Raw genomic sequence first — 16,919 nt, 5'->3', positions numbered from 1 at the left:
TCATCAATATCAAGAAATTACAAATGACCTCCATCTCTAAATTTATTAAAAACCAGTCGATTGTCTGATAAAGAAGAAACACATTTATAATCATTTCTCGTTTGGTAAATTACCAACGACAATGGAAATTCCACGTTTAATGTCAACAGTTGGGATTTATTATAAACAGGATGATCCCAATTCGTAATGACCAGTGTGTTAGATCGATATGATTATTACAAGATCGATATAATTATTACAATGATATAATTATTAATGAGATCATTAACCAAGAAATTGTAATCGTTTATGGCAAAAATACGGTTGTTATCTGTCAGATAAACAAAAATTTGATCAATAGATACACCGTAGAGATTGCGGGGACATTAAATCTCTGGGGACCATTTTAATATTACAAAGACGATGACTGCCATGACCACCACCACCTATTCTTGTGTTATACTGAAAAGCAATTTCCCCAGTAACTAATAATTTTTTTTGTGTTTCCTTGTCTATTGATAATGTTTTCACAAAAAAAAGGGGATATTCTTTGAATCATTGTGCTTTTCTAAAAATCTGCAGATCCCTTGATCTTTGCTTCTCTGGTCAAAACTGGCCAAAGAAGCCGAAATTTCTATAAATAATGTTGATTATAATATTTAATGGTTAAATTGTCTAAATGTGATGCTTTATTGCAATAAGAAACAATTGCACTTTCAGCCATCTTACACACCCGTACATAAATCTGGTCTAATGATATACGTCTCCCTGCAATCAGGATATTTTCAGTAATAACCAAAGATCTAATCCACACTGGTACTTCGTCTCCCAAATGTTTAGGGAGAGGAATACCTCTGGCTTTATCAGAAACTGTTAGAGCCTGTAGATATAAAGTGTAACATTTCACTGACAGAAATGTTTCTGGAAAATATATCTACCGGATCGACATAATTATTAAATTGCTTGTTTGTAACAAGATCATTAACCAACAAATTATGATTGTTATGGCAAACATACGGCTTCTATCAGATAAACAGACGTTTAGTCAATGGATCCGCCGTAGAGATTGGGGGAATGTGTTACCTGGGACATTAAAACACTGGGGACTATCTGATGACTGCCATGACCACCACCAGCTATTCTAGTGTTGTACTGAAAACTTGTCTCCTTGTAACAATTTATAGCTTTTGTGTTTCCTCTAATGATTTCACAAAAAAAAAGGGGATTTCAATTATATGAATTATTTCAACTTGATTGTAATTTTTCTTAATGGCTAAAATATCTAAATGTGATGGTTTATTGCAATAAGAAACAATTTCGCCTTCACCCAACTTACACACCATTAAGGCTGCCTTAATGATACACTTTTAACTGACTTTGATATGTTCCCAAAGACACGTAATTTTTTTCTGCAGGGGTAATGTTACATATCCCATCAAAATGTATCTGTAGCTGTAATTGTGAAATGTATAACCAGCAATCATGCTTGATGTCAGACACCACAAACTGTCCATTCAGCAGATTGCATATTTCGCCAATGACAACAAAGATTAATTAATGTCGTACAGAAATTCCTTCTATAATTTCAACTTTGCCTTCCTTGATCAATAGGATATGGACCTCGTGTTTGTTTTCAATGGTGGTCGCAGCTAAACACTTATTTGTTAAGGGTTTCTGTATATTGCCTGTCCTCAACTATGACAAGGGCCAAACTGATTTCATGAAAATATGTCATCATCATCATCGTTTAACGATGATGATGATGGCATATTTTCATGTAATCACTTTGGCCCTTTATTAAAGGGCCTTTTCTTAGTTCAGGACAGGATAAAATAGCAGGAATTTGTAAATGCTGGAAAATGATATTAAAAGTATATTCTGCAGCAATATCTGTCGGTGTTTCTTTAATAAGAAATTCACAAAGAATATTCTGGACACCTACAGCAATATCTGTTGGTGTTTCTTTTATAAGAAATTCACATGTGGTCCTATTACCCTCCCAATCAATTCAGCAAATTATCTTACCAATCATTTCTACACCTGTTAGTGTAAAATATTCCAAGTAAGGAACCAAATGCAATCCCAACTGTATTCTTTTAATCTTGAAACTTTTGGGACTAATTAATAGAATGATTTTTCGAAATGGGATGGTTGCTAGAACCATGTCTTGACCGATTCTGGTGAAATTAGTAACACAAGATGGACAGTGAGCATCATTTCTGTTGCCATTTCTTGTCATAGAATATATTGTCATACAATGTCGGGAATACGTTACCATTCCCTCACATAGGACTATATTGTTGTCCTCTTCTCAAAATCTTCTACAGATCCCTCGATCTTTGCTTGTCTGGTCAAAACTGGCCAAAGAGGCCGAAATTTCTATCAATAGTGTCCCTCTTCGTCACACCACCTTTAACCGAAATCTATAAATAATCTATCCCTGGAGGATATAGAAATAGTTTTGTGTAACAAGATTTTACTTGGGAGGTGCAGAGTAAGGGTCTCTAGCTCCCATATCAGTTGGCCATCCGCATTATAAATGATTACACTGTTAATGCTGGAAAATGTTATTAAAAGTATGTTCTGTAGCAATATCTGTCGGTGTTTCTTTAGTGATGAATTCACAAAGAATATTCTGGACACCTACAGCAATATCTGTCGGTGTTTCTTTAAGAAATTCACATGTGGTCCTATTACCCTCCCAATCAATTCAGCAAATTATCTTACCAATCATTTCTACACCTAATAGTGTAGAATATTCAAATTCAGGAACCAAATGCAATCCCAACTGTATCCTTTTATCTTTTAATCTTGAAACTTTTGGGACTAATTAATAGAATAATTTTTCGGAAGGGAATGGTTGCTAGAACCGTGTCTTGACCATTTCTTGTCACAGAATATATTGTCATACAATGTCGGGAATACGTTACCATTCCCTCACATAGGACAATAATGTTGTCCTTTTCTCAAAATCTTCTACAGATCCCTCGATCTTTGCTTGTCTGGTCAAAACTGGCCAAAGAGGCCGAAATTTCTGTAAATAATGTCCCTCTTTGTCACACCACCTTTAACCGAAATCTATAAATAAAATATCCCTGGAGGATATAGAAATAGTTTTGTATAACAAGATTTTACTTGGGAGGTGCAGAGTAAGGGTCTCTACCTCCCATATCAGTTGGCCATCCGCATTATAAATGATTACACTGTTAATGCTGGAAAATGTTATTAAAAGTATATTCTGTAGCAATATCTGTCGGTGTTTCTTTGATAAGAAATTCACAAAGAATATTCTGGACACATACAGCAATATCTGTTGGTGTTTCTTTTATAAGAAATTCACATGTGGTCCTATTACCCTCCCAATCAATTCAGCAAATTGTCTTACCAATCATTTCTACACCTAATAGTGTAGAATATTCAAATTCAGGAACCAAATGCAATCCCAACTGTATCCTTTTATCTTTTAATCTTGAAACTTTTGGGACTAATTAATAGAATGATTTTTCGGAAGGGAATGGTTGCTAGGACCGTGTCTTGACCGATTCTGGTGAAATTAGTAACACAAGATGGACAGTCAATATCATTTCTGTCACTGTCTCTTGTTACTAAACTTATAGTCTTACAATCGTGGGAATATGTCACTAATCCCTCCTCTATGATGACAATATTGGATATTATTTTCCTTTTCTCAAAATCTACAGATCCCTCGATCTTTGCTTTTCTGGTCAAAACTGGCCAAAGAGGCCGAAATTTCTGTAAATAATGTCCCTCTTTGTCACACCACCTTTAACCGAAATCTATAAATAAAATATCCCTGGAGGATATAGAAATAGTTTTTGTATAACAAGATTTTACTTGGGAGGTGCAGAGTAAGGATCTCTAGCTCCCATAACAGTTGGCCATACATTTTATAATGGACACATACAGCAATCTGTCGGTGTTTCTTTGATAAGAAATTCACATCTTGAAACTTTGGGGACTAATTAATAGAATGATTTTTCGAAATGGGATGGTTGCTAGAACCATGTCTTGACCGATTCTGGTGAAATTAGTAACACAAGATGGACAGTGAGCATCATTTCTGTTGCCATTTCTTGTCATAGAATATATTGTCATACAATGTCGGGAATACGTTACCATTCCCTCACATAGGACTATATTGTTGTCCTCTTCTCAAAATCTTCTACAGATCCCTCGATCTTTGCTTGTCTGGCCAAAACTGGCCAAAGAGGCCGAAATTTCTATAGATAATGTCCCTCTTTTTCACGCCACCTTTAACCGAAATCTATAAATAATCTATCCCTGGAGGATATAGAAATAGTTTTTGTATAACAAGATTTTACTTGGGAGGTGCAGAGTAAGGGTCTCTACCACCCATAACAGTTGGCCATCCGCATTATAAATGATTACACTGTTAATGCTGGAAAATGATATTAAAAGTATGTTCTGTAGCAATATCTGTCGGTGTTTCTTTAGTGATGAATTCACAAAGAATATTCTGGACACCTACAGCAATATCTGTCGGTGTTTCTTTAAGAAATTCACATGTGGTCCTATTACCCTCCCAATCAATTCAGCAAATTATCTTACCAATCATTTCTACACCTAATAGTGTAGAATATTCAAATTCAGGAACCAAATGCAATCCCAACTGTATCCTTTTATCTTTTAATCTTGAAACTTTTGGGACTAATTAATAGAATGATTTTTCGGAAGGGAATGGTTGCTAGAACCGTGTCTTGACCGATTCTGGTGAAATTAGTTATACAAGATGGACAGAGAATATCATTTCTGTTGCTATTTCTTGTCACAGAATATATTGTCATACAATGTCGGGAATATTTTACCATTCCCTCAATCTTTGCTTGTCTGGTTGAAACTGGCCAAAGAGGCCGAAATTTCTATCAATAGTGTCTCTCTTCGATGCTGGTGAAATCAGTGACACAAGATGAACAATGAACATCATTGTCACAGAATATATTGTCTTACAATGGTGGGAATATGTCACTAATCCCTCCTCTTTGATGACAATGTTGGATATTATTTTGCTTTTCTCAAAATCTACAGATCCCTCGATCTTTGCTTCTCTGGTCAAAACTGGCCAAAGAGGCCGAAATTTCTGTAAATAATGTTGATTATAATATTTAATGGTTGAAATATCTAAATGTGATGCTTTATTGCAACAAGAAACAATTGCACTTTCACCCATCTTACACACCCCTACATAAAGCTGGTCTAATGATATACGTCTCCCTGGAATCAGGATATCTTGTGGGCTTTTTTTTTTTTTTTGGGGTGGCTCAATGACTTTGTGTTTGTCTTGTAGAATATGTCTGTAATTAATGTTCAAGGAACAATTCTTTTTTCTAAAAATAATAAATTCTGAATTGTAATTGTTTTTCTAATCTCTTCCATCAAAATTTCTTCCCAAGAATTTTTCAACAAATTAATTGTGTCTTCATATGCAACGAACCTTGTATAACATATGTGTATGCCCAAAATAATTTGTCTTCCCATGAGATCCCTCTTTTCGTGGTCTCCTTTATTTTTATTTTTTTGTTGTTGACTGAATATGAAGCTCATTTCTCTGACATTTCTCTCCTTGAACTACCACCTCTCTCATATCTACACTTTTGATAGCGAACTCCTTCATCCCTTTTTATTTTTGAGCCCCTAAACACCCTTTTCTAAGAGACAGGTTCTGTTTGCTCTTCCATAGTGAATCTGTAATGAAATGTTAGGAAAACATTTAACTTTGTGAAAATATTAAAGTTTCAGGGAGATGAAGTTTACTTCATTATTTGAAACACACAAATAAAACATTTATGTATTTTTGTCGGTGAATTAATTTTGTTTAATTCATGTTTAAACATGTAGTGGCACTTGTCTTTTTTTTTTCTTTTAGCACAACAGCTTTGAATCAAACTTTTTTCTTTTTTGGCTGTTCACACAGTACACGATTCAATAAATTTTACTCAGAAAAAATTTTTTTTTTTTGCACACACACTGCTATTTCCAGCAACGCTTTTTTTCGGTTTTTTTTTTTTGGTCCTTTTCTTTTTCTCCACTGACAGAGAAAAAAAAATGAGTTTACCTAGTCTTCCTTCTTTCACTGTTGACGTCACGCTTTGGTTCGCGCAGTTGGGGGCGTATTTTGTGGCACATGCGGCACCTTCGCAGTGACAAATCTTCTCTTTTGTAGCATTCCTGCACCCCTTGCTACTTCAGTCAGGGATCTCATCACTGACCCTCATCCCGATGCGACTTACGAGGTAGTCATATCTGAGGTTCTCCGACAGAACGCTAAATCCGAGGAGTCTAATTTTAAGCAGCTAATGCAGGATGAGGAACCGGGAGACAGGAAGCCGTCTCAATTCTTGTGGCATCTTTGTGAACTCAGCGACACGACTGAGGACAACTTGCTCTTATGGAAGCTTTTCTTCTCTCAGCTACCTCCCAATGTGCAAACCATTTTAGCCACAGCGGTTGATATCAATACCGTAGATCAACTAGCTACCATGGCTGATAAAATTTTAGAGTTCGCCTTCCAGCCAGCACCTTCACATGTCTGCTCCGAAGTTTCCTCCACTGCAGCTTCCTCATCACATGATGATGATATAAGCAGTTCCAGCCAATTATCCTCAAATTGTGCATTTTTTGTAAAGGACCGCGTGTCTTAACAAGGCGTTCATGGTTGACACAGGTTCTAGTTGCTCTATTTGGCTTATTTTGTACTATTTTTTTCTAAGATTGACCTCATTTATGCCTATCATAAAATGCCAGTCAACCATGGGGACGATCCAAAAACTGCCATCACTACTCCCTTTGGCAGCTTCGAGTTCCTTTTTATGAGCTTCGGTTTGTGGAACGTCACGAGCAGTTCCAAAGATTTATTGATGAAGTTGTCCATGGACTTGATTTTGTGTTCACTTATGTTGACGACATACTCATTGCAAGAGACACGCGTGAGAATCACTTCCAACACTTTAATCAACTCTTTCAGCGTCTTCAGGCCTACAACGTGCAAATCAACCCCGATGAGTATGTTTTCGGGCAGTCCTCTCTGGAATTTCTGTGGCATTATATCAACTCAAATGGTATCAGACCTCTCTCTTCCAAAGTCGATGCAATTCAGCGCATCGCACCTCCCTTTTTGGGAGTCGTCAACTTTTACAGATGATTCATTCGTGATCGTACAGACAGGTTACTTCCCTTGACTCAGCTATTGAAAGCAAATACAAAAAAGAATTCTATTACTTTATCTGCTTTTGAGTCAGTCAGGAAAGAAGTAGTTTCTGTCCCTTTGCTTGCACATCCCGTTCCCGATGCTCCTCTCTCTTTGACTGTTGAGGCATCGGATTCTGTGGTTGGTGATGTTTTGCAGCACACTGTAGACAATCAGACTAAACCTTTGGCGTTTTTTTCTCGTCAGTTAAAGCCAGTTTGTTTAAATGCGAGCTCTTGGCGATCCACCTGTCAGTTCGTCATTTTCGACATCAACTCGAGGGCCGAGATTTTGTGATTTATACTGATCACCAGCCTCTTACATTTGCTCTGTCATCTAGATCGGACAATATCTCGCCTCGTGCTTTTCGTCACCTGGACTACATTTCCCAGTTGACATGTGACATTCGGCACATTCCTGGAACAGAGAACGTGCCTGCCGACACACACTCTTCCTGTGTGTTCCCTTTCATCTCCTGCTGCAATCGATTTAACTGCCATTGCGCAGGATCAGCCAGCTCTGGACACTTTGGATTTAGCTTCTACCAAGTTGTCCTGCTGCAAATTTACTGATCTTCCACTACCGACTGCTGGAGGCACCATTCTTTGTGACACAGCTACTGGTCCTCCCAGGCCGTTTGTACCTGAGAACCACCAGCGCTCCGTTTTTGATGCCTTTTCATTGACAGTCACATCCTGGCGTTGCTGCTCGGTAAAGTTTACTATGGCTCGGTTTTTCTGGCCTAATGTGCGCCGGATGATCACCGATTGGGCATGCTCTTGTGTAAAATGCCAATGTTCTAAAATCCACAGGCAATTTTGCATTCCTCTTGGACTGTTTTCTCCTCCGGAGACTCGCTTTCGCTATGTCTACATTGATCTGGTTGGACCATGGCCCGTCAGTTGCGGTTTCTCTTACATATTGACATGAGTCGATTGTTTCCCTCATTTGCCAGAGGTTATTCCAATAGTGGACATTTTTGCCGAGTCAGTTGCTCCAGCTTTCGTTTCTAACTAGATTGCTCGTTTTGGTGTCCCTGCTAAAATAACCACTGATCGTGGGCAGCAGTTTGAGGCTTCCCTATTTCGTGAATTATCACGAATCCTAGGAGTTTCATTACATGTATACGACCAGCTACTACCCAGCCTCCAATGGGATGGTCGAACATTTTCACAGGCAACTGAAGGCCGCCCTACGTGGCATTTCTGATCCACAGTCTTGGACAGAATTCCTGCCTATCTTTCTTCCTGGTTGTCGCACTGCTGTTAAAGCAGACTTATGTTTCTCCTTTGCAATACTACCCTGGCACTCCCTGGTACAATGTTAGCGCCAAACAACTCATCACCTCCTGATCCAATGTTGTATGTCACCAGACTTTGCTCGTATTTCTCGAGTCTTCCACCCATGCATCCGCGTGACCAGTCTATTCTCTCTCGCATCCCTCCGGATATTGACAAATGGACTCATGTTTTTGTTGGGGATGATTGTCAGAGGACCTCTTGTTTGTCCTTATAAGGGACATTTTGTGTGCTGTCGTGCGCACCCAAAACCTTTAGTTTCGCCATGAATGGTCGGGCGGAGACCGTGTCGGTCAACATACTTAAAAGGGCACATTTTGAGGTGTCCACAACCTTCGCTGACACCCCAAACACCTTTAGTCCTTTACAACCACCTACACATGCACCTTTGACCATATCATCACCTACACCTTCGTCGCCACTGCCTAACATGATCAAACCCTGTGTCACCCGGACTGGCTGCACTATGCATTGGCCTAAAAAAACTCATTAAGACTGTTTATATTTGACATTCTCTGTTTGTGTTTCCTGTGTCAGACAATTACTTTCTGGTGTTACTGGACAGTTCCAATACTCTGCCATTGAACATTTTGTTATATTTTGTGCATGCCATTTTATATTTATTTTTCTATTTGACTTGTCACATTTTTGTACCATATCTTGTTGGTTGCGATCAGTTACCATCTTTGCTCTTTCGTGTGCCTGCTCCAATTATTTTGTTTTTGCACTGCCATTTCGCATGGGGGAGCCCTTGTAGCAGCACAAGCAGTCAGCACGATATTGGATGAGATCTCACCTGCATCCATTTGCCATGCACGAAATCACGAGGCTCGCGATGGCAAACTAGATATAAGGGCCCGGCAAACAGATTCTCTCTCTTCTTCACCGCAAGCGCTTGCTGAACACACATATTTGCTGGCTGGGTCTCCAGGCTAGTCCTGTCCGCATGTCGTATCTCCAGAGGTAATGGGCCCGCATTAACGGTGATGCAACGAGACGCACACAGCTTGAGATGGTCAACTGAGAGCGATACACTTCATTTATTCTGTGTAACTATGTAAATAAAACTGGTTTTGAATTTGTATTTCCACTTGAGATTTCTTTCCTTGCCTGAACGCAAAGAGCAATTTTAATGGGAGAAGATGATATTCATCCGATATCGTAAACCCTGCCTCCCATCATAAACAACTTCCTGTTGAAATAATAATGATTAGAATTAACCCTTTAGTGTTCGCATTATTCTGCCAAAATTAATGCTTCTTCATCCACACTGTTTTGAATTAATCATGCATTATCTTGTAGCTATGAGATTTTGATGAGGTAGCTGCTAATTTTTTAAACAATATTGTAGGGTTGGTGTGAGAGACCAGATAGGGCTAGTTTGAAAATAAAACAGGTAGAATATTTTTGGCCGGTTTAAATGCTAAAGGGTTAAACAACTTATTACAATCTACTTTGAGATGTATTAATAAGTTTCATTAGCAATAATTATATTCACTGGAAATGATATTTGCATTCAACGTCTCAAATTAATAGTCATGTGTGGCTTAGATTTATTTAACGATAATTAGTCAATGAGATTCCCCTGCTCCAAAAGTACTCAATAACGAGACACTCTAAGCTGTAGAGAAAATTAACTTTAATTGGTGTACATGCTATATTATGTCCCAACACACAGTAATCACGTTCAAACTTCGTTAACGTGGAGCAATTAGCAAAACATCGACTTTGTTTCATAGACAGTTGTCAGATACTGTAGCTCTGCCTTTAGTCGAGCAACTCGACCCCAGGACTTATTCTTTGTAAGCCCAGTACTTATTCTATCGGTCTCTTTTGCCGAACTGCTAAGTTACAGGGACGTAAACACACCAGCATCGATTGTCAAGTGATGGAGGGACAAACAGACACACACATACATATATACGACGGGCTTCTTTCAGTTTCCGTCTGTCAAATCCACTCACAAGGCTATAGTAGAAGACACAGTTGCCTACGGTGCCATGCAGTGGGACTGAACCCGGAGCCATGTGGTTGGTAAGCAAGCTACTTGCCACACGGGTACTCCTAATTGCACTTAAAAACATAAGACATTACAATTTCTTTTTATATATCCTATCGAGATATATATTATTGATTAAACATCAAACCTACCACGTGTATTTATGAAAAATCCATCAAATTCCTCAATGGCCTTTTACTATACTTTTATTTCTGGATGGGGTACTGTATTTTTTGCGTTATTTTTATGCAAATTGTTGAACTTAAGCCAAACACCCTTCGACTATAGTGACACACATTAAATTCATAAAATAAGAGACAAAAGAAATACATCAAAGGTGAGCTGGCTTTTATTTAGAATTATCAGGGAAACAACGATTTAGAGTCGTTGATACATAAAGACAGGGATTAGCTATGTTGTCCATTGTATAAACATCTCCGAGTAGACAGGACAAGAGAGAAATGATACGTCTGTGGATTTAATGGATGAAGCTTTTAAAAGATTATAAGCAATAAATTCACAGAAATTTGTGGATGCAGTATATAATAAAGAACAATATAGAATTTTTATTCAACAACAGATTTTTACAAAAAGAAAAGAAAAAAAAACATTAAAAGTACAAAAAGGTGAAACCCCTCCCCAAAGAATACATCAAAGGTGAATTGGGTTTCATTTAGAATTATCAGTGAAACAACAATTTAGAGTCGTTGGTACATAAAGACAGGGATTAGCTATGTTGTCCGTTGTATAAACATCTCTGAGTAGACAGGACAAGAGAGAAATGTCACAACTGTGGCAGCCAGCAAGTAAATAGAGGAAATCATATCTTATCTTCATGTCTCTGAGACAAGCCATGTTGCCTCTGTTACAGGTGTTAACAAAAAAAAAAAAAAGAAAAAAAGAGAGCATTCTACTTACTGTTCCAATTTTGTAAAAATTTCATGTCTAGGTTGAACCGGATTTAGGCTTACATGCTGAAGAAATGGATACTCTCTTTACTCTTTTACTTGTTTCAGTCATTTGACTGCGGCCATGCTGCAGCACCGCTTTTAATCGAGAAACTCAACCCCGGGACTTATTCTTTTGTAAGCCCAGTACTTATTCTATCGGTCTCTTTTGCCGAACCGCTAAGTAACGGGGACACAAAACACACCAGCATCGGCTGTCAAGCAATGTTAGGGAGTTAAACACAGACACACAAATGCATATATATATATACATATACATATATACGACGGGCTTCTTTCAGTTTCCGTCTACCAACTCCACTCACGGCTTTGGTCGGCCCGAGGCTATAGTAGAAGACACCTGCCCAAGGTGCCACGCAGTGGGACTGAACCCGGAACCATGTGGTTAGTAAGCAAGCTACTTACCACACAGCCACTCCTGCGCCTATAAGCAATTTAATTACTCATAGTATGATATACTATTTCGGAATATAAAGATCTTTTCTTCAGGTATTGCCAAGAATTAATGGAGCCATAGTTTCAATTGTTTTTCTAACGGTTAATATGTTGGAAGCTTCTCTGCAGTGGTCTCACGTTTTTTGTCTATTTTATGAAAATAATCTTCATGTGGACCCTCGAGAACTTATCTCTTCAGAAACTAACAAGGAATCAATCTGGAGTGGGGCACTAAACTATACTTATGCCTCATATTCTTCCTTTGTGGTCTCTTCTGTTTTGTACTTGGGGGTCATTGTTTATGTACAGGTTTGACAACTTTACAATATTCCTGTGTAAGAAAAAGTCGTAACTTTTAACCGTATAACCATATCTAATAAGTGAAGTGTTTAAGATAACAAACAATAAATATACAGTAATTACAGGATACAATAAAGAATAACGTATAGGGTCTCAGGAGGGAGAGATTTGGTATAGAGGTCCTTACATAGAAAGGAATCTGCACAAGAAGTGGTGGATTAACCCTTTCGTTACTGTATTTATTTTGATATGCTCTGTGTTTCTTTCGATTAATTTTAAATATAACAAAGAATTTAGTAAAATAACTTAGTTATATCATTAAGCTAGTATTAGGAATATAAATTGCGACTAAGGTTTGGTGGTATATTTTGATGCAAAACTTATGGAAACAAGACATTTGTACTACAGAGCCAGAGCCGGTTTTGGCCGGGTTGGTAACGAAAGGGTTAAGGAGAGGCGAAAATTGCAAAAACAAAAAAAGACAGAGAAATTTTTGAAACACTTTACTCGTATTTTCCTTTGTACAAAACACAAGAATATTAAAAAGACACACCAAACAAAAAACTACCCTTTTCCTTTCTCTCCTGTATGAATACGTCTGTGATCCATAAAGTTACAATTTCGAGAGAATGATTTACCACAGATATCACAATGAAACGGTTTCTCTCCTGTATGAATACGTTTGTGTGAAGTAACTTGACTGCTTCCGGAGAATGATTTACCACAGATATCACAACGATATGGCTTCTCTCCTGTATGAATACGTCTGTGATATATTAAGTTACTATTTTGAGAGAATGATTTATTACAGATATCACAATGAAACGGTTTCTCTCCTGAATGAATACGTTTGTGTGAAGTTAAAACGCTATTTTGAGAGAATGATTTACCACAGACCTCACAATGAAACGGTTTCTCTCCTGTATGAATACGCCTGTGATATATTAAGCTACCATTTTTAGAGAATGATTTACCACAGATATCACAACGATATGGTTTCTCTCCTGTATGAATACGGCTGTGATCTATTAAGTTACTATTTCGGTAGAATGATTTACCACAAACCTCACAACGAAACGGTTTCTCTCCTGTATGGGTAGGTCTGTGTTTTGTTAAGTTACAATTTTTAGAGAATGATTTACCACAGATATCACAATAATACAGTTTCTCTCCTGCATGAATACGTTTGTGTGTAGTTAATTGACTAATTTGAGAGAATGATTTATCACAGATATCACAGTGATAAGGTTTCTCTCCTGTATGAATACGTTTGTGCACGCTAACATAACCACTGCAAGAGAATGATTTACCACAGATATCACAGTGATAAGGTTTCTCTCCTGTATGAATACGTTTATGTGAAGTAACTTGACTTCTTCCGGAGAATGATTTACCACAGATATCACAACGATATGGCTTCTCTCCTGTATGAATACGTCTGTGATATATGAAGTTACTATTTTGAGAGAGTGTTTTACCACAGATATCAATATGATATGGTTTCTCTCCTGTATGAATACGTTTATGTGTAGTTAAGGTACTATTACGAGAGAATGTTTTACCACAGATATCACAATGATAAGGTTTCTCTCCTGTATGAATACGTTTATGTCTAGTTACGTCATTATTGCGGATGAAAGATTTACCACAGATATCACAATGATATGGTTTCTCTCCTGTATGAATACGGCTGTGATCTATTAAGTTACTATTTCGGGAGAATGATTTACCACAGACCTCACAATGATACGGTTTCTCTCCTGTATCGGTATGTCTGTGTTTTGTTAAGTTACAATTTTGAGAGAATGATTTACCACATATATCACAGTGATAAGGTCTCTCTCCTGTATGAATACGTTTGTGCATAATAGGTTATATTCTTTAAAAGAAGGACTTGGTACAGATGTCAGTCATATGATCCTATGTGTTTTATCATGTGTCGAGAGGAAATCAATTCTATAATTTTCTCACTCTTTTCCATTACTTTTCCTCTCAAATCCAAGTTTATACATTTTCCTTCCTTTTCTTCTTGTACTTTATTTCTTACAAACACTTCTTCTGCTGTATTTCTGTCCAGTTGCTACTCTTCTTTAGCAACACTTTCATTAATTAAATCCAACTTTAATTAGTACACAGGCTCCTCTTCTTGACACTCCAGTCGGTGATGTTCACAAATTTGTCTAATAATATTAATTCAGAGCAAATATTTCACAGGAATCCTACCAGAGATTCATAGGAACAATCTGATACATCTGTTTCGTATAATAGTGCCTTTAGCTTTTAAAACATGGTAGATATTGAGGATGTGTCATTCGTTACGTCAGAGTTATTTGATGTTCTGAAATTATAGAGAAACAACATTGTAAGATGTAGAGGCTATTTAAAAAATACAGATTCGTTTCTATTGAGATAAACTGTAGAAATAAACATTTACCTTAACAACTGAGCTGTACGTCTCACAGCTATATAAAGTGCTAATCCCTAAAAAGTAAACTGAATGTGTGGGAGTGGAACTCCCAGAAAGACAGGTTATAAAGTTCTGAAGATCATCATCATCATCATTTAGTGTCCGCTTTCCATGCTAGCATGGGTTGGACGGGTCAACTGGGGTCTGTGAAGCTGGAAGGCTTCGTCAGGCCCAGTCAGATCTGGCAGTGTTTCTACGGCTGGATGCCCTTCCTAACGCCAACCACTCCGCGAGTGTAGTGGGTGTTTTTTACGTGCCACCTGCACAGGTGCCAGACAGAGCTGGCGAACGGCCAGATGACAAAGGAAAAAGTTTCCTGGCAACTTGCTCTACTCAAGATCTGCAGTCCATAACAAAAGTGTTAAGACATGTCCCTCTAGAGGCAAAAAGCACTTGTGGCCATGACGTGCTCGTGTAGTGCCATAGAAAAGCACCCTGCGCAATATGAAGTGGTTGGCACTACAAAAAGCATCCTGTAGAAATCACGACAAATCAGATTGGAGTCTGCTGCAGCTTCCCAGCCCTTGTCAAACCATCCAACCCATTACAGCTTGGACAATGGACGTTAAATGATGATGATGGTCATCACGGTAATTTACAATGCTTAACAGTTTGAAAATAAAACCACAGAATAGGGGACACTAACATTAGTCCTTCTCCAGAAATAGAACTTGATACTGTTCTTTAGGTCCAGGTCATTTCTGACAGAGCAGACATGTGTTTAATGACATTCCATCCATGACAATCCTGTCTGTTTGTATAGTGTTGTATATCTATGACTACATCATCCAATACAGTCTTCAATATTCACGACTGGAAGGTGAAACTAAAGGGAGATGAGCAGACACATGAGCACATGGAGAGTTGTAAGACCTACAATCTTTATTACAGATCAAACAAGAATGGTGAGTGACGAAAAGTCAACTGTATAAGAAAAAAAGAAAATCAATTTTGATTTCAAGTTCAGTATCACAGAGCAGCACCTTGAGCAAGTGTTTTCTTTCATAGCACCAGTGCATCTAAAACCACCAAAGTGGACTTGGTAGACAGAAACTGAAAGAACTGAAAAAAGGTGGTGAGCTGGCAGAAACGTTAGCACGCCGGGCGAAATGCTTAGCGGTATTTCGTCTGCCGCAATGTTCTGAGTTCAAATTCCTCTGAGGTTAACTCTGCCTGTCATCCTTTCGGGTTTGATATAATTGACTGCACAAGAAGTGGTGGATTAAGGAGAGGCGAAAATTGCAAAAACAAAAAAAGACAAAGAAATTTTTGAAACACTTTACTCCTATTTTCCTTTGTACAAAACACAAGAATATTAAAAAGACACACCAAACAAAAAACTACCCTTTTCCTTTCTCTCCTGTATGAATACGTCTGTGATCCATTTGTCTGCCCTTGTTTGTCCCCTCTGTGTGTAGCCCCTTGTGGGCAACGACCTCTCTCAAATGTTTTTTCATGTACCATCAGGACAAGTGCTTGTAAGGCGACGCAGGTAACGATCACACTCGAATGGTGTCTTTAATGTGCCATCGGCATGGTGGCCAGCTTGTTGCTCTGGCCACGATCTCACTCGTATGGTACTCTTAGTGCTCCTCTAGTACGGATGCCAGTAATCGAATTTGATTTCGATTTCACTTGCCTCAACAAGTCTTCACAAGCAGAGTTTAGTGTCCAATGAAGGAAAGGCACGTATAAGTGGACTGGTTACACCTTTGGCATAGTCCACAGGGTTATGGTCTCACCTGCGCTTGCCGAGTCTTATCAAGCACAGCATATTTCCAGAGGTCCCGTTCACTAGTCATTAACCTTGGTGAGGCCCAGTGTTTGAAGGTCATGCTTCACCACCTCGTCCCAGGTCTTCCTGGGTCTACCTCTTCCACAGGTTCCCTCAACTGCTAGGGTGTGGCACTTTTTCACACAGCTATCCTCAGCCATTCTCGCTACATGACCATACCAGCGCAGTCGTCTCTCTTGTACACCACATCTGATGCTTCTGAGGTCCAACTTTTCTCTCAAGGTACTTACACTCTGTCGAGTATGCACACTGACATTACACATCCATCAGAGCATGCTGGCTTCTTCCTTGTGAGCTTACGCATGTCCTCAGCAGTCACAGCCCATGTTTCACTGCCATGTAGCATGGCTGTTTATACACATGCGTCGCACAGTCTACCTTTTACTCTGAGCAAGAGGCCCTTTGTCACCAGCAGGGGTAAGAGCTCTCTGAACTTAGCCCAGGCTATTCTTA

General features: G+C 38.5%; 4 protein-coding genes across 4 annotated transcripts in view; 2 read left to right on the top strand and 2 right to left on the bottom strand.

Moving 5' to 3' along the window:
- Positions 1–6,659, top strand: part of LOC115226698 (zinc finger protein 883-like) — a 63,919-nt gene extending 57,260 nt beyond the window's left edge. Inside the window, exon 7 of the mRNA XM_036515146.1 lies at positions 6,208–6,659. Within this exon, the coding sequence (XP_036371039.1) occupies positions 6,208–6,659 (452 nt within the window). The remainder of the gene's footprint in view (positions 1–6,207) is intronic.
- Positions 1–16,919, top strand: part of LOC115226337 (zinc finger protein 271-like) — a 478,512-nt gene that overhangs the window by 318,592 nt on the left and 143,001 nt on the right. The gene's annotated exons all lie outside the window — the stretch shown is intronic.
- The window catches only part of LOC115226582 (zinc finger protein 665-like), a 128,683-nt gene that overhangs the window by 80,592 nt on the left and 31,172 nt on the right, over positions 1–16,919 (bottom strand). The gene's annotated exons all lie outside the window — the stretch shown is intronic.
- LOC115226384 (zinc finger protein 271-like) lies at positions 12,693–16,473 on the bottom strand. The gene is made up of 3 exons (XM_036515145.1): positions 16,414–16,473; positions 13,367–13,437; positions 12,693–13,306 (listed from the first exon to the last, which is right to left on the bottom strand). The coding sequence occupies exons 1-3, from the start codon at positions 16,471–16,473 to the stop codon at positions 12,769–12,771; spliced, it is 669 nt and encodes a 222-aa protein (XP_036371038.1). The 3' UTR covers positions 12,693–12,768.

Source organism: Octopus sinensis, linkage group LG30 (genome assembly GCF_006345805.1).
Source record: "Octopus sinensis linkage group LG30, ASM634580v1, whole genome shotgun sequence".
Classification (NCBI taxonomy): Eukaryota; Metazoa; Mollusca; class Cephalopoda; order Octopoda; family Octopodidae; genus Octopus; species Octopus sinensis.
Note: the sequence above shows the minus strand (reverse complement) of the source record. Positions and strands in the feature narration are given on the sequence as shown.